The sequence below is a fragment of the Antennarius striatus genome, chromosome 5 (genome assembly GCF_040054535.1).
Source record: "Antennarius striatus isolate MH-2024 chromosome 5, ASM4005453v1, whole genome shotgun sequence".
NCBI classification, from domain to species: domain Eukaryota; kingdom Metazoa; phylum Chordata; class Actinopteri; order Lophiiformes; family Antennariidae; genus Antennarius; species Antennarius striatus.
The window spans coordinates 4,302,519-4,324,397 of NC_090780.1; the positions used below are offsets into that span (position 1 = coordinate 4,302,519).

The window sequence follows — 21,879 nt, forward strand, 5'->3', positions numbered from 1 at the left end:
TCTGGCTAATTATGATCCGGGAATGAAAGAGTGCTTGTTAGTCGCCTGTCTAAACATCAATCATTGTCCACTGCTGACCAACTCAAGTCAGTGTCTGACAAGCTGGGAATACAAATCATCTTTCAACAACATTTTTCCAGAATCACCTGCAGCCCTTTCAATTACTTGTCAGGTCTTAGCACACTTTTAGACCTAATAAGTAAAAATAATAAGTTATACTAAACATCCATATGCAATTTAATTATAGACAATGAAGTCAACTCTAATTCCTTGATATGTAATCTACTAAAGACTTTTCAGTGTAAACTTCCAACATAACCAAGTCACATTAAAATTTTTATACTCATTTAAAAAATGTGTTTAACAGTGAAATAAACGATAACAGAACAGAAACATTTTTTTTTCTAAGAAGAGACAAATCAACTATTATTACTTACATATATAGAAATGATATGTTTTTATAATTTGCATTCTCAATTATAAAACATTTTTTTCATATTTACAGTACAGTACACATTTAAAAAAGAGATATTTGAAAATGAATAAGGTGAGAAATGGCAAGAGTTCCGAACTAAATTAGCCTGACCTTCTGCAGTTCTGAATCTGACCCTGTCAGCGAAGTGTTTTACTTGTTTTCATGCCTTGAAAAACCTCTATTGCCTTTTTTTGCTCGACCAGAATATAAGTGAGTTAATTTTTTTATCACCACTGGTTTTAGATCTCTTGTGTGTTGGCTGTATTCCCTTACAAAATTGAGCACTTACACTGGGTCAAATGCTCACAATGAACAGTAAGACCAAGAGTGAGATGAATCTTCTCCAGCATGTCAAGTAGGAATAGAAAGTATGCATTATGACAAATTTACATTTAACATTCACTTAAAAAAAACCCCAATAAAGATTATGTTAGGAAGTCATATTTAACAATATACATTAAGTTTTTTTATAGCCTACTGATGTTAGTAGCCAATGTTTAACCTTGATATGAACGAGCATTCTCACTTTGTTTACATACGTATTATTGTAATAAGCTAATAGTCAGTATTTTCTTCAGTATTCAACAAATTCAATATTTTTACATAAACATAATTGTTTATGTTGTGTAAAATGTAAGTAGTTAATATTAGTAATATTAATATAATATAATAATATCTATCTTCAATTACATTATGGTTTATATCAATCAAGTTGATTACAGTATTTTCTGCACTATGAGGTACACTGGATTATAAGGCACACCTTCATTGAATGGCCTATTTAAAAAAAATAAAAATCATGCATAAAGTGCACTAGATTATAAAGCGCATTGGATTATAAAGCACACTGGATTACAAAACGCCTCTGAGAATTCATCTTCAATGATTGGTCTATTTTAAAACTTTTTTCATCTATAAAGCACATTGGATTATAAGAAATTGAGAAAATTAAAAGCTTTTAGGTGCGCCTTATAGTGCGAAAAATGCTGTAGATGTTTTTCTCTGGCTAGGTCTATGAAACCAGAGTTAATTCTAAATATAATAATGTTTGTGTTCAATACTTTACTGATGCCCCGAGAGCTAGAGGGGAAATTCTTGGGGCTTGACCCACTGACGTGGCTGACACTATTACATAAGTGGCCATAACCACCCCTTTGCACTACCCGTATTTATGTACAAAGTTGAACTTTGACACGACTATACTCAAACTGCTTTATTTGTATTTGAATAGTTATCAATAGGCTAATAAAATATTATTTGTAGATTATTTGTAGCTCAGTTCAGTATAAACTGAGAACTCTCAATAGGAAATGTTTTTTTTTTTTTTGGTGTGATGTTAGAGGTCCATATTCATCTCAGCTGACTTTTCACATTTCTGGATTTCTCTCTCTCTCTCTCTCTCTCTCTCTCTCTCTCTCTCTCTCTCTCTCTCTCTCTCTCTCTCTCTCTCTGTTGGATGACATTAATTCAGATTTCAGTGCTGTATATTACTCCCAGAAACCCTGGGAGTGCCTTATGTGGACTAACCCAAACCAATATCGAGATGAGCATCACTGCCTGCTGATCACAGGCGGTCCAGGGATCTCTGGTCTTTAATTATTTTTTCTTGGAAAGAGACACCTGTAATAGGCAGAATATAATTTATAGGTTTTCTAGTTTAAGTAAGGAGAAATGAGCAAGGTTCCCAATCATTTTGCAGTTTGAAGCACATTGGAGGTAAATTGCTTGCAGCAGTTGTGTGTGTGGCAGCGCACAATGACTTTGCTGCTGTTAACAAAGAAGCAGAATATTCACACTGTGGAATCATGAGGGTGATGTGGGCATCCTTTAAAGCTATATGCTTGCATGGATCAGCCTATTATTGTAGTGCAGTTTTTAAAGCTGCATGTTTAAGCCAGGCATTGATTTATTTACAGTTAGCAAAAGGTGTGATGTCATTGGCATCACTCGTCTAACTAAAGAGGATACTGTTTTTGCCAGTCTTTATTTTCTTGAATTGAGGATACTGTTTTTGCCAGTCTTTATTTTCTTGAATTGGCTTTACTGTTGTTATCAGAGAGCATATCATTCATTTTTGTTCATTAGAAATGGATGTTTTATTTCCTGGTAGTTTTAGCTGTAGCTTTTGTGGCAACAGTGTATGGGAATCACCTGCATTTTGTGCATTACATAATGTTTTCCACAAAGCCATACAGTTACGGAATTAAATTGCAAAGGATGCTTTGGGTTTAAATCTGAAGAATCTACAGCCTGTATTTGAGTGTTCTGCCATTTGCTACCAATGCTTTCATTTTTGTTTTTCTTTTTGAAGTTTTTTTTTCGTCTTATTTTATGCCTCTTATAATTTATGAAGGACTTCGGAAATACCTTTGTGTTTGAAAGATGTTTTTTTTAAGTACGACAAGCTTGACCTGCTAAGTAAATAAATGAATGGATGTTAAAGATCAGATTCTAAAAGCTTTTCAAAGCCTGCTGCATCATCAAAAATATCCCATTTTTGTTGTTTGATGTTATGTTTACTTTAATTCATCCAGCTTTAACCAATTGCTGTTCTTGGCTTTTGGGACATGACATCATTGATTCTACTGGTCAGTTGTCCTATATGTCCTAAACGGAACTTGTGTACTAGAAAACAAGTGGCTTTTTTTTTTCAGGGATGCTAAGAGAGAACATGTTCCCTCTAAGGTTTGGCTTCTCAGAGCATTGTGTTCTTTGTTTCCTTTAATCCCTTGTAATTGTCACAAGAATACAGGGAAATAAAAGTCTTGAGAGTTGGGTAAACTGAAGAGCTTCTAGATGTCATCAAAGTAATTCCAGCTGATTATGTTGGGACCTCTGTGTTTCATGCACTTAGCAATGTCCTAGTTTGTGTTTGTTATTGTATTAAAATACAACCACAAATTAAATTTTCTTTAGTGTTTCTGTTGAAAAAACAAAGGTGTAAGAAAATGTTGTAAAAAATTGGATGTTAAAGATTGGAGATTTGTATGATTTTAAGGGGCTAATCTGTCAGTCAGGTTGACTTGATTTTAGACGAGATCATACCACCAATTGTGAATGAGCAAGTTCATTTGTTCAAACTAAATTCAGCATTCTGTACAGGAGAGAAAAATTCAAATTCAAAATAAAAGACAATTCCAGCATGGCATCATATGAAGAATGTTGTGAATGTCACAAAGAAATGTATATCTTGTGACACTGAAAGTTGAATCATCCATTCAGGGTGACCCCTTTCAAGGAATAAGGAAGACCACATGCAACTCACCCAACATGGAGTCATGCACTGAACAACTTGAGTCATGTGTAAGTAGATTTCCTCTTTGCTCGCATACCTTTGTCATCCGGGTGAACTCCTTCTGAACCGTCGACTTAACACGCAACATGACAGCAGGAGAGGGAACAGGACAGGTAAATATTAATCCTGACAAAGGCACCAGGTTGGAACTTCGACAGGATTATGGACACAGTAAACATACAACACTACAATAAACAGTGTAACCCAGGAACGGGGGCACAGACACTGACATAACTTAGGTAGAACTACAAAACTGTAACAACCACAACTACAAATACGATTAGTCAGACAAAATACCATACAGTACATGTTAGCAGTATGTTTTTGCAACAACACATGAACACTGTAAGTGTGCTTTGCAAATGCCACTTAACCTCAAGCTCACGCAGGCATTTTCTCATAGCTGACATCTCAGGATGATCCTGTGCAGTGCTTGAGAGAAATAATGTGCAATGGGGAAAAGGATTTGTTTGGAAACTGGTTGTACATTATACTTATTTTTGTCGTTTAATAAATATGGCCATTGTTTCTTGTTTCTGAAAGATGCAGACAAAAACTGTGGAGCATGTATTTCTTCAGAGACACTCAAGACAAAGTTGTTGAATGATATGGATGACACTTCATTCAAAGATGTATCTGCTTATTTTTCAGAGACAGAAGGTCCACTTTAAAGTAGAATCAGTTGTCTTGTTTTCAAAAAGATTGTCTTTGCTGGATTTTCTTGACATCATGGATGACGTAGCTGCAAAACCTTGTATATTATTTGGAGGTCTTCCATCTGACAAAAGAAACATGGTGCTTATCTTTATTATCTCTTTGCTGGAGTGGATATGATCTGAGCATGTAATAGCATTATTCAGATAAAGATCCATGGATGCCCATTTCATGAGGTGGCAGGCTTTCTGTCTTGCAGGAGTTTCTTGAAAGTAATTCCGTGCTAATCTTCAATTTATGTAAAGATTAGCTTGGTAAGTCAAGAAGATCCCAGATAAGAGGAAACAGCTGCAATAACCACCCCATTACTGACTGAAAAAGAAACGGAGTCCACCTCAGTGCACATACCTGCCTGCCCAGTGGCAGTTTGGTCAGTCACCTTTGACCTCTTCCACATCTTGGTTTCCTGTCAAGCTCTGTTGTATCAAAAGCCCTGTGAAAGAAAAGTATACTGGTAAAGTGATATATCATGGAGCACCTTGCCAATACGCTAACTGGCCAGTGTGGGGTATCAACCAGTGTCACTGACAGCACAAAGAATGAATACTAATGTCTGAAATCCCTCAGTTGGTGACAATTTGAATGTGTTGCTCTTAAATAATATGATGGAATTGTAAGGGTTAGTGTTATTTCCCTGCACATATTATCATAGCTATAGTCTCTGATCAGTGATGTATTGTTATTGTCAGTGTTTGTGTGTCCGTCTGTCCATCCGTCCGCCAAATATCTTCACAACCATTGGAGATAAAAAGATGAAAGAAAAAGTACATTAAACAGGCGGCAAAAGGGATGAAAATGAGATGATGACCTTGACCTTGATAAAACTAGGTCAAGGTCAAATTCCAACTTTTGTACATTTTTTTGCACATATCTCAAGAACCGGATAAGATGGAAAGACAAAACAAAAGGCATATATTATATTCAGGGGGGCAAGGGGATGAAAATTAGATCACGGTCAAGGTCAAATTTTCACTTTCAAACCTCTCTAATGCCCAGAACAATATTGTAGGTTGTCCTGAGTCTGTGTGCTACAGTATACCTCCAGCAGTGGTCAGCTTAAAATATGAAATAAAAAGCCAAATACCCTATTGTACAATGTAGAATTCATTGCTGCAACCTTTCAGAATTAATTTCAGATGAGTTACATGTTTTGTGGGAGGGAGATATGTTAACCACCACTGTTATTTGGTTGGATCAGGGCAGTTCATATAACAACAGCTGTGACATGACACATGAGAATCATGGCTGACTCACATGACATTTTAGCTGCTACATGAGGAACATATCTCTGTTCTGACAGTTGATGTGCATCACCGTAAGCCATTACCATATTCTGTTCTGAAATCTGATGTAGTAACTCAATTTAAAAGGTTGTTCCTTTTCATTGGACCAATACTTAAAAGTGAAGTATTATACTTTTCAGCTAGGGGCGGCAAGGTGGTGCAGTGGTTAGCGCTGCCGCCTCACAACACAGCGGACCCGGGTTCGAGTCCCGCTCTGTGCGGAGTTTGCATGCTCTTCCCGTGTCTGCGTGGGTTCTCTCCGTGTTCTCGGGCTTCCTCCCACCTCCAAAAGCATGTGCTTCAAGTTGATTGGCCGTTCCAAATTGCCTGTAGGAATGAGTGTGTATGTGCATGGTTGTATGTCTTTGTATGTGGCACTGGCGTCGTGCCCGGAGTGTCCCCAGCCTCATGCCCCATGCCGCCGAGATAGGCTCCGGCTCCATGACCCGCTGCGGTGGTAATCTGAAGATGACTGACTGACTTTTCAGCTAAAGAGTTTCACAAAATAGTGATGACATAAATGTAAGTCCTGTTGGAAGTTTCTCATGAGTGCTCTGTTTGAATGACTGCACACAGGAAGACCCTAAAGGCTTACTATTGTGTATAATTTATTCCAAATTAAGAAGTCTTTTTAATTACATGGTTCTTGAAACCTCTCTTCTTTAACGGTTATAACACATATCTTGTGGAGCATAGCAATAAATGCTGATTAAGTCTTCATTTATTAAGAGCATAACAAACAAATCTAATTATCTTCCATTCTGAAATAGCACATCAGGTATTTAATTTACAATCTGAATTTTTTGCTCTGAGAAGAGGGAAATCAAAAATTGAAAATTCCGGTTTTTACAGGGCCCATGTGTGTACTAGTTCTCTAAATGCTGATTTGACTACTGGTCGACTTGTCTTTTCCTCTTTGAACTTTTTTACATCCGGCCTCAGTTTTGATCAGGGCTTTGAACCAGAATTTTTTGCCAATCGGTTTGTTCCGAACAGAAACTGAATTATAACGTTTCTGGTTTTGCATTCCACCCATAAACTGACGTTCCTGAACCAGTTAGAACAAAAAATGAAGTTCCCGAATCGGTTAATAACGTTCCTTGTAAATTTAATATGTAAGTGCTGTATTTTGCGCACCATAAGACGCGCTTAAAAGCCTTAAAATTTCTCAAAAATCAATGCTGCACCTTCTAACATTAAGCGTCTTCTGTGTACACTGAGTTCCAAGATTTGTAAAAATGTTTTTGTGTGATTTTAGTCAGCGATCCACCAGATCGGCCATTGTCCACCGACATAAGACGTATTATGTCACTACGTACACCAGCAGCGATGGACCAATTAGAGAACATGACGCGAGGCTATGTCCAGCACACCTCCGGTAGGTACCGGTACTGTACCGCAGGTATGCTGTTAACCACATCTGATTGGCTAAAGACCCCAGACAATGACGTCAGCGAAGAGACAAGCTCATGACACAACATGTAAACTCCAGGCTATCAGTTCTGGTTGTTCCGGTTCACGTAAAGAGACTGAGGGGCTTTTTTCACGCTTCGCCATCTCTCTTGATCTGTGACTCCATGCACCCCCCCCCCACACACACACACACCACCGCTTCTGTCAGAAACCACGTCAAGCGGCTGAATTCAGAGCTTGTCATTATCCTGGAGGATTAACGAAAGAACTCCAACTGCTGGACATCGGTGTGAACACAGCCTTTAAAGTTAAGCTGCGTGCGTTGTGGAGTGATGGATGAGACGTGAACACACGTTTACCAGGACTGGAGGCAGTGTCGAGCGAGTTACACCCCCACAATATGTGGTGGATTGTGGATCCTGGAGTAATGTGTCTGCTTCGACTTTTGTCCAATGTTTCGCAAAAGCCGGCATCATTACCGGACAGACACCCGGAAACCAGACGGTCAGCGATAGAGAAACTACCGAGATATTCATTGCAGACCAAAGATGAGGACTTCGAAGGATTTAGTACAGATTTATTAAAAAATAAAGAAATAAAAACATATTTAAAAAATAATGTCGTTTTTTTTATTTATTTTTTTATTTAAATACGTAGTACAACACAGTCCAACCACAGTCACCTTTTTGCTTTGTTATCAAGCATGCACCGAACAATATGGTGCGCCATGTGTCCGGTTAAAGTACAGAAATAAACTCCGTTATTTAGACTACGCCTCTTTGTACAATGAGCTAAATGGTGCACAACATACGGTAACTTAAGGACTTTTAAATTGGCAACTAGTTTAGTTTATAGACTATAGACTATAATTATAGATATATCCCTATCCTAGAGTAAACAGTACCACAGCACTACACCACTGCTTTATGACAGTTATATCACTGTAGTTAAGGCTTATACCTCCTACTTAGACACTACATGAAATAAGACAAGAATAACTTCCACCAAGTCATTTACTGCTGAACAACAGATCTTCATTGTTCTTCTCCCATAGCTCAATATTGCTCCAAAGTGCTGGCAGTACGGGAACACACTGCTCTGAAAATGACTGCAGCCAATGAGTTAATGTCTAAATCATACATTTTTAAGATTGACACACTGCAGTGTTTGCCTGTTATGATTAAAATGACTGGGAGACTGCCCTTTTCTTAAATGCTGCTGATAGCCGCTACATCTCTTTTCTCTCATCCCGCATCCAGTGAATGACAGGAAGTGAAACATGAGGTCAAATAGTTTTTTCAAGAACAAAAAAAAAAACGGTATTAACCGGTTTACAATTATTTTCTTTTTCCAATTCTGTTCCGGAACATTAAAAAATATAAAGTTTCCATTTTCGTTGCCAAAATACCAAAAGTTTCTGGTTTTTGTTTTCATTCCATGAAACGGTTCAAAGCCCTGGTTTCGATGACCGACCAACTACTCAGACTTGTGTTCTCTCAGAGAAGTTTGCCTTCACTAATCTATTTTTCTATCATCATTTGCACTCAGTTATTCATTCACTATTCATACACATACAACGGGGTCTACTTGAATTGAAACTCATCAAGATGAATATAATCTTGTTTTTTTCATTTTGTCTCTTTCAGTAAACAATGTAAATTGTGATACTAGACAATACCGCAACATATTTAGAATTTAAATTAAGAGTTTAAATAATAACCCTCGAAATAGTTTGAGTCAGTCATTTCTATTAACAAATGAATCAAGTTAAATTAAATTAAATTAATTATTGAATTAAACTCAAAACAGAGTTGCTGAAATTCAACCTTATTTGTCTGGGTGTAGTTAAGGTAAAAACAGATTTCATCAAATGAAACTCATAGTCGCAGAAAGCTTACTTACCTTTACCTGTGTCATGTGTCAGTTGAAAAAATACAACTAGATGTACTATTGTTGAACAGATTAACTACCTCTTTTGACTGACTTGAATTCAGAGCAAACCCAAGTATATATGTACAGAAAAATCAAACATTTTCATTCAAACAGTAAAATTCAGATCACCACATTTCTCAAATTTAGGTGGCTTGAAAACATCATATACTGCACCATCCAGCAGCTTGCACAACATCCACAGTGGTAAAACAACACTCTCATAATAAAGTGTTAATGTGAATAGATTCAGGGGCTTCAGCCTGCTTGTTAAAGTGAGGACATCTTTTGCTGACTTTCTCCTTAATTCTACAAAATACTACAGCTTAAATGTGTTTCTTCAAAGTTATAATGTTCCCTGCTGGTTCTGACTCCCCACTGAAAATAAAACCTGCTGTCTCAGAAAGTATTTTATTTTTAGTTGTACACATGCTCCAGCATGTTTGGAAAGGGTCTGGACTTTAGAAGTAATCTTGGCTGTTGGTGGATCTTGAATATATATATGGTAAAAGCAAAGCAGCCTGCAATGGGATATAGCTTGGCAAGTGTTCTTCAGCTTTAAAGGAAACCCACTCATCTCCCCTTCCATGAAATTATTTTGCCCTTTTAGATCATCACATTTATAGTTTCAAGTTTGGCTGAGGAAGCAGCACGGTGGCGCAGTGGGTAATGCTGTTGCCTCACAGCTAGAAGGTCTCGGGTTTGATTCCCTGGGGCCTTTCTGTGTTGAGTTTGCTTTTCCTTCCCGCGTTGATTCTCTTAGTTCTCTGGCCTCCTCCCACCTCCAAAAACATGCAACTTATATAAATTGGTCATGTTAAATTTTCTGTAGGCATGAATGTTTATTTGTCTCTGTGTGACCTTGCTTTGAACTAGCAACCTGGGTGTGCCGCACCTCTCACCCCTAGTCAGATGAAAGAGGCTAACGCATAACCTGTGACATGGATATATATATATATATATATATATATATATATATATATATATAGAGAGAGAGAGAGAGAGAGAGAGAGAGAGAGAGAGAGAGAGAGAGAGAGAGAGAGAGAGAGAGAGAGAGAGAGAGAGAGAGAGAGAGAGAGATAGGCAAGCATATAACACCGAATCCCATCCCCTCTCTTCAAAGTGACCCCTACTTGTATGCATGACATGAAAAGCAGTTACAGACTTTTGAAGAGGCCAGTGGATGTAATTTAAAGTTTGTTAAAAGGAGAGGCCACTAAGCAGACAAACAAATTATGTTTAGCGAGTCAGTTATACGTGATGTCTCAGTTTTTCTTCGCCCGTCAGACGGCTGCACCAATGACCAAATATTCTTCAAATGACATCTGGTAGCTTCTCAAATGTCCCTCAGTCTCATTCTTTGCAGATCGCTGCACTGCAGTGGAGTGTACAACACAGACAGTTGCTTCAATTGTGTTAAACTGCCTCTCACTAAGTGTGATAACATGGCCTTTTGGCATCGAGTAATTGCTAATGATCCCAATACTTTGAACTCACATTCCCCTGGACTGGCTGATCTACCAAATTGGCTGTGATTTTGATTACATATGATTTTCAAAAAGCTTTAGCATAATTTGTGTGCCTGCATTGTTTATTGTGTGCTTGAACTTTATTATTCTATTTTCCTAAATTGTTTTGTCTTCTAATCCAGTATAATTGGTAAGTATAGATAGAACCATTACAGAATGAACGGTATCAGGGATATTCCTGTGTATGCTTTTGATATAAAGAGAAATACTATTTTTACTGTCAAAATATAATCCACACCCGCCATGCAACTGAGGCTGCATATTGATTTAACACAGTCTTTCTAAAGTTAGTCATCACCCAACATCCTCACAGTTCTGACCTCAGTGCTGTGATCCATCTTTCCAGATTTAAAACCATGAAATTCAAACTGAGAAGCCTGCATGCCTTATAAAAAAGATTTCATGCAACACACCATATTTCTATGTCCTCAGTGAAACTAAATCCTATATATGTATGATTACTTTGATTACATGCTTTGCGATCTGAGCCTTTCCTTAAAATATGTTTAACATATGTGACTTTATTGCACTTTTAATTCAACAGACGAAAATAGAAGCCTGGCTTGTTGACAGGCCTGAATATAAATTTTAGGTTTTTTTTTTACTCTCTCTCACGTGTGCATCTATATTCTTAATCCTTACTGCTGTGAGCATTTTCTTTTCAAGCCAATCTCAGTTTGGAGGGCCACCTACCTGCTCACTGTGCTCTCTTCTCTGTTCCCTTTCAGGCAGCAGTCTGGTCAGTCTGTGCCTGTTCTTATTTTTTTTCAGTGTAATAGATCCTTCCTGCAGTGTGCAGGTCTATGCTTGATGATGCACTAGTGACTTACCAAGAGACTGCCAAAAGCTGCACGCTTTTCTGTATTAGCTCTAACCTACAAAGCCATTGGAGATTGAGTGGGCGGTGAATCAGGGAGTCGAGGGGGGCAGCTAAGGGTGGTCCAGAGACCAGGTTAATGGAATCATTTGTTCTCATAGAACAGACACAAATGAAGATCCAGTTTGCTTGTTTACAGGACTGAAATGTAGGTATAACTGAGTAATAAGTCTAGGACTTTATTAGGTTTACTTTGTGAGACATAAATGTTAATTTGATTGTTTATCTCTTTAACCTTTTTTGTTGTTGTTGTCTTGTTCTCTTTTGTTGTTTCTTTTTTTAAATACGCACGACTGAGTGCAACCAGAATCATGTATTTTTTCTTTACGTTTTGTCATTTTTTTAAAGAGAAAGCTTAAAGGCTAAATTTAAACCAAAATATAAATAGATGATTAATAGTTCCTAATTACTACAAAAACAATTAATTTGAAACTATCACTCAAGAAATACTTCTTGTTATGTAGGGTTATTTCAGAAATCTTTTTTTCAAATCTGTGCAAGGCTCATTTTTCATGACTCCACCATGTATAATGGAAGTGATACTCAACACCGTAGACACATTAATTACCTTCTTGTCAACTTCAATTAACATAATAATGGAATCCCAAATGGTCAGATTTGATTTGAATAACTGAGCTGGGAATATATAATGATGACATTTATAAGATGATGTTTGATGTCTAGGGGCAACGTGTGCTTTTTATGTAGTCTCAAAGAGTTATTTATCACATCTTTAACCACAGGTCAGAGAAACGAATGCCTCTGCTTTTGGCTTAGGCCACCAACTATAGATGAATGCAGATACATCGAAATGAAGGTTAAAGGCTGTAGCACCTGAATACTTTTGTCCCCAACTCTGACATTTCAGTTGAAAGTGAAGGCTATAGCATTATTTTCTGTGGAAAACTCAGATATTACTAAATCATAATGTGTTTCATATAATTGTTTTTTGCATCCGAACTACTGCGCTGAGGTGTGGGGAAACACATATAAAAGCGGTTTACAGCCTCTATTATTACCCCAAGAAAGAGCCATAAAAATTCTTCACAAATCCCTTTATAGAGCATACACACATCAATTATTCATTACATCCAAATTACTTAAGATACATGGCCTGATAAGCTATAGGACTGTTCAACTCATGTACAAGGAGGCCAACAACTGTTTACCACAAAATATACTAGCACAACTTCCGAATAGTGAGTCTAACTAACAGTTGAGAGGAAACTGCATTTTTACAGAAGAAAACAAGAACTAAATTTAAAAAAAAAATCTTTTTTCTTTTACTGGTGTCGTCCTATGGAACAATTTGGATATGGAAATTAGGAGTCTAGGAACCCCATTTGTCTTTAAAAAAGCTTATAAAGAATTGACATTTCAAGGTTACAGAACTGATGGAAATGTTGGTTAATATGTTTCAGATTGTTATTTTTTATTTTAATTATCACACTGTGTGTAGAGACTGTAAGAACAATGGCTAGATTTGGGAACTCCACCAAGGGGCTGCCCGCTACTCCACCTCTCCCTGCATGCCTACAGGCCCCCTTCTGTGTGTGTGCATGTGCTGTACGGGTCTGTACAAACTAACACGTATTCATGTGTTGAAGTATTTACTAACTAGAGTGTGCTCTTAATTTTCCTTCGGGAATCAGATCAGTACATAAAATAAAAAATAAAAAATAAATAAAAATTAGATGAAGATTTTGCAGACACAAATGTATATTGGGACTGAATGGACAGTTTAAAACAACAATTTGCCAAAATAAATTAAATGTTAAATTTTATGCATAAATTGTTTGGCAACATATTGTAATGAAATAAATCTTTGTTGATTTTGGGAATGGGAATTTCACAAGCCAAATGGCTTCTACATGTCAGCCCTGATTTTCAGGTTTTGTTGATGCTGCAAATGTGATGAAGGTGTGACGTCTGTTGTAATAACATGTCCAAAAAGAAAAGAAACAAAATAAATAAATAAATACATCAAATAGGTGACGTAAATATTGCCCACCTCTTAGAGGTTGGTCACAAGTGCTTTATCATTGAATCTCATGCCAAAAACAAATCAGCTCTGTAGATATGAAACATGATGATGGATATCGACAGGTGCTAAGAACTGTTACACACTAAAACAAAAACATCACCGTCCAGTAATCCACACCACATTCATGCAGAATGATGCAAGGTTATTAACATGTACCAGTATGTAAAGTATTTATTCCCATGTCAAAATTTAGATTGCAGACTTATACATAGCAAGTTGCTTTGACTTGTCATGTATATACAGTGTGCCCTCGTGCATTCGCGCATCATCACTCGTGACTTCGCCTATTCGCGGATTTTTGGCAGGCAGTCAAATGACTCCGGACGCACATTCTGTTGGCTGACGGCATTCGGGAGGGCGCTATTTCCGTGAGTCTCGGACTTATGTGAGACACAAAAGTGCTTTAACAGTCGGTAAGAGTGTGGGATAAGGTGATGCAGATAGAAGGTGTTTTAATATCGGTATGGGGAGGGTTTATAACGTTTAAATTACCGTAAATTATAAGGTAAAAAAATTGTCGTCCTATCGCGGAATTCGTTAATCGCGTGTGGTTCCCGGAATGCATTACCCACGAGGAACGGGCCAAACTGTATTAGCAAACTATTTGGGATGTAAAATGTAAGATCATGAAGCATAATGTTAATTGTTTTAACAGTATGTATTTACTCAAGTTTTTCATATTTATTCATCCACTAAATCACATTATTTTACTATTTCTTGGCGAGTACAAATTTCTTGCTGTAGGGTTAGCGTCAACATTGTTTCACCAGCGTTAAGCCTTTTTCTCCAAAATTAATTTTTATTTCTAGTTTTTTAGCTAATATAATTTAATGGACTTGGACAACCAGAGCCAAAACATTAAATTAAAGTGGACATAATAACCCAAATGCATACCATACAAATTAATGTTACAGAAACATTTTGACAAGCCTTCATGAAATATGTTTTGTACTATGTGTCAGTCCTCCTCACTGTCCAAAATCTTCTTGGCTTGGCAGCAACGGTTGTGAACTTTGCCTTCAGCAATAACAACAGTCATAAATGTGTCACAGCTAAAGAAATATGGCTGCAGCTATCATATTTCATATGGTGGCTTGTTGTGGAATAAATACCTTTTGACTTGGAATACTTTGTTCTTTTTTAATCCAAGAACATCTGTAACAGTCTACTGGATTAATGACACAACTTGTTGGAATATTAATACAGCATAGTGAATTAATTATAATCTTAGTGGATTACTGAAACATTATTGGTGGATTGAAATTAATTATATTAATATAAAATGGATGTATCAGAACAAGGAATTTTGTTACTTCTGTTAGAACAAAGACAAGGTTTCATCAACAGGCTCAGCCGGGATATGTAATTTTTTAAATTGTATAGTATATCTACAGTACAAACACTATGGATCAGAATGAATCAAGAGTTCAAGAGTTATTCTAGAAGTATTTTAAAAACTACGTAATTCACTATATTTATTTTTGTTATTTTTATTTAATATATTTTTGCTTTGGTTTTGATATAGTAATCAATCTGTATTTCAGTCTAATACAGTCAAACAGCAAGTTAGCTTCATATTTTTCAAATTTTAAATGTAATATAAGTGCTTAACTCTTAACTATACATATATTTTCACCGGCTACCTACTCACCGTACTACTGTACTATCACTTTATTACTACTCTACTCACTAGAGCAGGGCTGGCTAACTCATTTTCATCGAGGGCCACATCAGCATAACGGTTGTCCTCAAAGGGCCAGATGTAACTTATAAATATAACTAAATGTAACTGTGAGCGTAATGTAAAATAAATGTAACTACTCCTTCATGTTAAATAACTCTAAATTTATTATTCATTCAAGTTACAAACATTTCAATATACTTATTGCTCTGTTATAAATCCTTTTATAAATCCTTTTATAACTTTTTTGTCAATGTTAAAATGGGCTTAATTACTGCATTGTGGGATTTTAGTTTTGGGTCAAAGCACAGTGACCATTTATGCTCTTGCGGGCCACATAAAATGATGTGGGGGGCTACATTTGGCCCCCAGGCATTAAGTTTGGCACATGTTCATGAGAGGTTAGGTTTACTGGCATGAAAACATGACACCGGAGGCATGTTCTCATGTATTAAGTTGAGGTTGTTATGATGTCATGACATCGATATGACATCAATATGTTGGGGCGGCAGTGGCTCAGCGGTAGAGCAGAGGTCTTGAAGACAGATCGCCCAGCCATCGGTGGATCGATTCCCGCTCCCGCCAGAACATCTCCAGAGTGTGAGCTGACGGTGGGAGGCGTCAGCTCACCTCCCAGCCACTGCCGAGGCGCCCTTGAGCAAGGCGCCGTCCCCCTTACAAGCTGCTCTATTGGGGCGCACTCCAGGAAGCTGCTGCCCGTCACTCTGCCTCCCGATGTACAGCTTGATGTTGTGTTTGTATACTAACTGCATGATTACAGGCCCCTTTGTGTGCTGTGGTTGTTTCAGGGGCCTGTACATACATAATGTGTGTGAAAAACTAACACAAAAAAATGTAACAAATGTACACCTGAGTGACAAATGTAATTTCCCCTAGGGGATCAATAAAGTGTATCTTCTTCTTCTTCTTCTTCTTCTTCTACAACATGACACAGCGGCATGACACACAGTGGATACATACTGTAGACATCAACATTAAAGCCTCTCAAACTCAGATGGCAGTACAATACTTAGGTTATTATTATTAGTAGTAGTAGTAGTAGTAGTGTTGTTGTTGTTGTTGTTGTTGTTGTTGTTGTTGTTACTATTACAGAGATGCTGATTCAGCTGTGTGGTTTATTTTTGGGTTTCCTTGAAATTCATGACACATTAACTCCATCATGTCCACTGTATTTATATCAGTGACTTAAAAATACCTCTCAAATATACCAACTTGTTCACACAAAATAATAAATAGATTTAGTTATGTGTGTCTGTTAGTGAGGAGAATTTATTGAAATATAAAGAAGTAAAAGATGTAAAAGAATGCATCACACATGACAAAAAAAAAATCATCTCAAATCATCCTGGCCTTACAATACACGTTTTTTTTACATACAATTTCCAGTAAATGCACAATAAAATAAAATTATGACATTATAACTTTTCATGCTTTGGCTAAGAAACAAGTATGATATCCTTGGATGGTGTACTTTGAGTCTCTGCCAGTTCCAAATCCTCTGTCCTACTGCCAACTCTATCCACTGTGTATGACACTGCAATGTTGTGCACTGAGGAGGAGGTCATATCAGATTTAATGATACGTACAGATAGCAGCGCTTAAGTCAAATGGTCCAAGTCATCATTAGTGCATCATTAATGATGAAAATATTCCAGCAGATCCCCCAGTAGCCAGAGCAATAAATGTATCTATCTACCAGTTACGCACCAGGCAGTAGCTTAACTTTAATGTTTTAAATCGCTTGACACACCCACAGGATTGAATTTTAATTAATGTTCTGTACTCTTCAACGCTATGTTAACAGTGAATCCTGAAGAGCCTCTGGGCATGCAGGGAAACATCTATTGATGGTGGAGTCTCAGTGGAAGAAAATATATTTACAATGTAAGAGTTGGCCTTGAAAATGTCGATTACCGAGTTGCTCTGCTGCGAGCCGGGCAGATAATGGTCTTATTGTCATCCATATCTTTTAAACTATTTGCCAGCTGGCTTCTTTCAGCCATCTACTTCTTTTTCTTTCCCAGCTGTAAGACTCCACCTCCTCTGACTCCCAGCCTTACTTCCACCTCATTTACTGTTAGCTCTACCTGCTCTTTGATATTCCAGTCATTACTTAGTCTGCTCCCCAGAGAAATATCTTATCTCACTCTTTCAATTCAACCCTCCTCCCTCACTGATGCATTTTACTGCCACCTTACTGACAGACATATGTAGCTTTATTCAATCTGACTCGTTTATTGAATGTGACTAACAAATGTTCCTGCAACTTTTTTCATGAAAACGTCTAGATGTCATTTCTGTACATTATTAAAATGAGGCCACAAACTTTTTACATGTTGGGAGTTGCATTATTTTACACTGGTTAATTTTGGTATTGGCAGAATCAGACAGACATTTATGTCAACTGTGGATTTTGTTTTGCAGCTTCAGGGACTGCACCATACCATTAGGAAAGGTAATGCCCTCAGTCCTTGTGTGGAGCAAGGGTCTAATGAGGGCACACTGTGTGATTTACCGCTCTTGAGTTTGCTGTGTTAATATATCTTGGTCAGAGCTCAGCTCCCAGAAGCAGATATAAACCAGGAAATATAATTCATACCTTTTGTTATAAAAATACTTGTGAAATTAATTAGCTTTCTTCACTGTTTGCTTTGCACAGGCCCGTCAAGAAGTTCTTCTCCAAGCACTCTCAACTTTTCTCTGTTTTGCAGAACGCACAAATATTGTGTGTCAAGAAAGTGGAATAAGAGTTATTTTCAAGTATAATGGCCACACTTATACAAGACTTTTTTTTTCTGTTTTCAGAGAGTTGAGACTTGCCTTCTACCTGACCTGCAACACAATATTCAAGTAAATGAAACCTTTTCTAAACAATTTTCCCATCCTTGAGGCACAACCAGTGACAGGGAGGAGGTAGCTAAGCATCTTACTTTCCCCCCGGAGTGACTGAATACTCGCTTTTCACTGATTGATACTCTAAGACATTACTGAAAAATGTATTAAGAGTCATTTACTGGACTCTGCTGAATAGTTAAGTGCTTATCACGCGGAGAAAATCTGTGGCCTGCTGTGAGTAAAGTACAAGAAAAGGTTCTTACATGTGTCATATTGCATTCACTCGACAACTCATATACTGTATATCGCAGGTCACAATGCTGTCACCATAATAGCTCAATCAATGGTGCAGTACAGGAACATCTTGTTTCAAAGTGAATCTGCTGAGTGGACTTTATCTTGTAAAATTTAAATATTTCATGCATTGCACAATGAAACCACAGATGAGTTCTCTTTCTTCTTTGTTGTAAAGTGATAAAAAAGTAAAACTGTGGACACAAGCGAATGTGCTTGTGTCCAAAGAAGAATTTCCAAACACATTAATTGAGCACTGCTTTATATATTGTATTGCATGCAGTTTTATCTTCATGATGTCATTAAATTTAAAAAAAAGTTATGCTTTGCATAATTTGCTACTAAATTCTTATACTGCACAATATTGGGTAGCTAGTTTTCTAAAAAGTAGAGTAAAAATAAGAAAAATAAGTAAGAAGACTCCTGAGTAAGTATGATTAGTTATCTTTCACTGCTGTAAACACATGTAATTTTTCTACTATATTAAATAATTATGGCACTACATTTGATGTTAGGCATATTCAACAACTAAAGTAATTATTTTGAGGTGTGAGCCTCTGTGTAAACCACATAAATATTACATGTTTGAAACAGAAACTGAATTATTTCTGGTTGAATGGCCAATACCCATTTTGGCATCGTATGCAGATAACAGATGGTTGAACAGACGTGTGCTGTGCTTTGATAAGAGAGGTATCTTCATACATGTTAATTGACAAGTGCGCAGGTATTGAAATGGTCACATCTTGGCTTGTAGCCATCATAACACTAGGAGCCAGTGTCAACCTGTCAACACAGCATAATAGGATAAATTTATATTCACAGAGCGTTTGATTCAAAGACAACGATGATTTACTCAAAATGTATATCTTTTTTATACAAAAAAGGGTTTCTTTAAATAGATCGGTGTAAACAACATCATGGTAATTAGATGCTCCTTGAAAGAACAGTCATTACTTTGAACTTGAAACTATACACACATGCTTTTAGCATGCGTTTCAGAGATAAAACATGTATATTGTTTGTCTTCTCTACGTGTTGTACATGACAACACTGAGTAAGCAGGCAAGTGCTTTGAACTTCAATCACTCACTTAACAGCAGGAGTACATATGAGTCAGAATATTGGTCAGCACAGCCTGCATGGTCGGGGACTATTGAATTTGACCTCTTGTAACGTCAGGATTTTGAAATATTCAGATCACTATGACCTCATCCACTGCAAACATCAATCCAAAGCTGTTGAACTATAACGTTTGATGTGATAATAGTTATCTTGTTCTTTCATAATGATTTTCACTCAAAGCCACTGATTTCAAATGGGCTGGCTGTTTATGTAAATCCCATCCTGAATAATTTAGATAAATATCATATTTTTTCATTGCAGGAAGCCATATTTAATAATATGTATTAGTTAATTATCCAGGGGAATCTGGTTAGTGAAGATCATGATCATGTGATCATGATCTCATTGAGTGTCATGGGGTCGAGGTTAGTGTGGCCTGTGTGGTATTTCCTGTTCACCATGTGATTCAGATATGAATGTCGTTTGGTTCAACTGAAATGCATCTGCCCTATGTATTCCCACTATAATAGAAAATGACATAGTGACAGTTTAAAGTCACCACTGACATTATCTGGAGATTGCTTTTTGTCTTTCTGTTCTTATCACCTTTACTGTCTCATACTATTTTGTTTTATCCACTGGCACACATCCCCTCGCTGTCCCTTCGCCTTGACCATGGTGATAAACTCATAGCTGTTGCTGTCATGTAACACTCTGAACATTCATAAAGGCACCACCTGTTGTTGCTGCATGCCTGAATGCTTGACTGGGAATACTGCAAACTTGGCACTACATGGCCATTTACCCCTCCCCCACCCAAACCCCACTCATCACCCCCTTGCCCTCTAGTGTCCTTTACTTGCTATATACGTTAAATTAATGCTGTTTATGTCACTACCAATAAGAGAAAATTGAAACTGACAAATAAACAGGTTGCTACAATGGTCAGGGCCAGCAAAGAGTAGTAAGCTGTATGATTTATAATTATTTTCTAATGTGCAGTTCCATATTGTGGATTGTGTTCAAATCTTAAATAACAACAATCAATGAGACTTCCTTACACCATTTTACTTTCCTATTAAGTGTTGCCAAACAATATAGAAATAGCCAACAATATGAAATTACTCTATTAGACTGTTCTCAAAAGAGAAGTGACTGTACTTTTTTATGGCCTCTTTTGAATTATGAATGTGGACTCAGGATTGAAGGCAGGTCAAACACGTGACATATTTTAACACCTCCACATTTCATCATTCAGAGTGGATAGTTGAATAGTTTGATTCTTTCATATCATCAACCTAGCTATGTTTTAATCACGACCAGTGTCTTTTTTTTTCCAGTATAAAGTGAATATTAATGCTATTTGAATGTGATCCTGAGATGTCTTAAAATTTGTTCACTGTTCAAAATGCTTTTCAATCAATCAACATACCAAAGTTTACTTGTGTAGGCTATTCAAACAGTTCAAAATGCAAATATGAAGCTCTTTGAGTCTTTCAAAAATATGACACCTTTACAGACGTACACACGCATTTACAGACTAAAACAACAATAACATATATATATATATATATATATATACATATATATATATATATATATATATATATATATATATATATATATATATATATATATATATATAGGGATTCGGGTACTTCCACAAAGATCCTGTGGGACTTCAGCTTCCAGACCGACAAACAGCTGCTGGCTAACAAACCGGACATCTTGGTGATGGACAAAGAGCAGAAGAGAGCAGTGGTGATAGATGTGGCGATTCCAGCTGATGCCAACATCAGGAAAGAGGAACATGAAAAGATTGAAAAGTATCAAGGGTTGAAAGAACAGCTGGAACAGATGTTGAAGGACAAGGTTAATGTGTTCCCCGTGGTAGTAGGAGCACTTGGGGCAGTGACCCCCAGACTGGAAGAGTGGCTCCAGCAGATTCCTGGAACAACAACACACACACACACACACACACACACACACACACACACACACACACACACACACACACACACACACACACACACACACACACACACACACACACACACACACACACACACACACACACACACACACACACACACACACACACACACACATCTTTTGGTATCAAAGAAACATTGGTTGCAACTATTACTGTAACTTTTTACTTACTTTCCCAAAGCTTCTGACCTCCGTATTTAGTCAGCCTAGTCTTGGCTGTATCGATAGCATTGCTGTTTTTGGAACCTGACTGATAATGTCGCTGGAGTTTAGAAGCTCCAGTAACTTCACTTTTTTTTTTCATAGAGAACATATTTTTATGAAAGAATCAGGATTTGAATTTGTTTGCTTTTTAATTATGATTAACGTAAGTCCATCCATCTGTAGAGATATATAAATCTTAACCCATATGTCAAATATCTTTCAGAATGT

General features: G+C 37.1%; 1 protein-coding gene across 2 annotated transcripts in view; it reads right to left on the reverse strand.

The window, feature by feature from the left end:
- The window catches only part of igfn1.1 (immunoglobulin like and fibronectin type III domain containing 1, tandem duplicate 1), a 29,057-nt gene extending 17,592 nt beyond the window's left edge, over positions 1-11,465 (reverse strand). The window contains exons 1-2 of one of the 2 annotated variants that reach the window (XM_068315666.1): positions 11,332-11,465; positions 4,833-4,917 (exon numbers count right to left, since the gene is read on the reverse strand). In XM_068315666.1, coding sequence (XP_068171767.1) covers positions 4,833-4,881 — 49 coding nt within the window. In that variant the 5' untranslated portion in view covers positions 4,882-4,917; positions 11,332-11,465. Of the gene's footprint in view, positions 1-2,002; positions 2,022-4,832; positions 4,918-11,331 lie in introns of those variants that run through there. The other variant, XM_068315667.1, reaches the window with a different exon arrangement.
- Between the last annotated feature and the right edge of the window lie 10,414 nt (positions 11,466-21,879).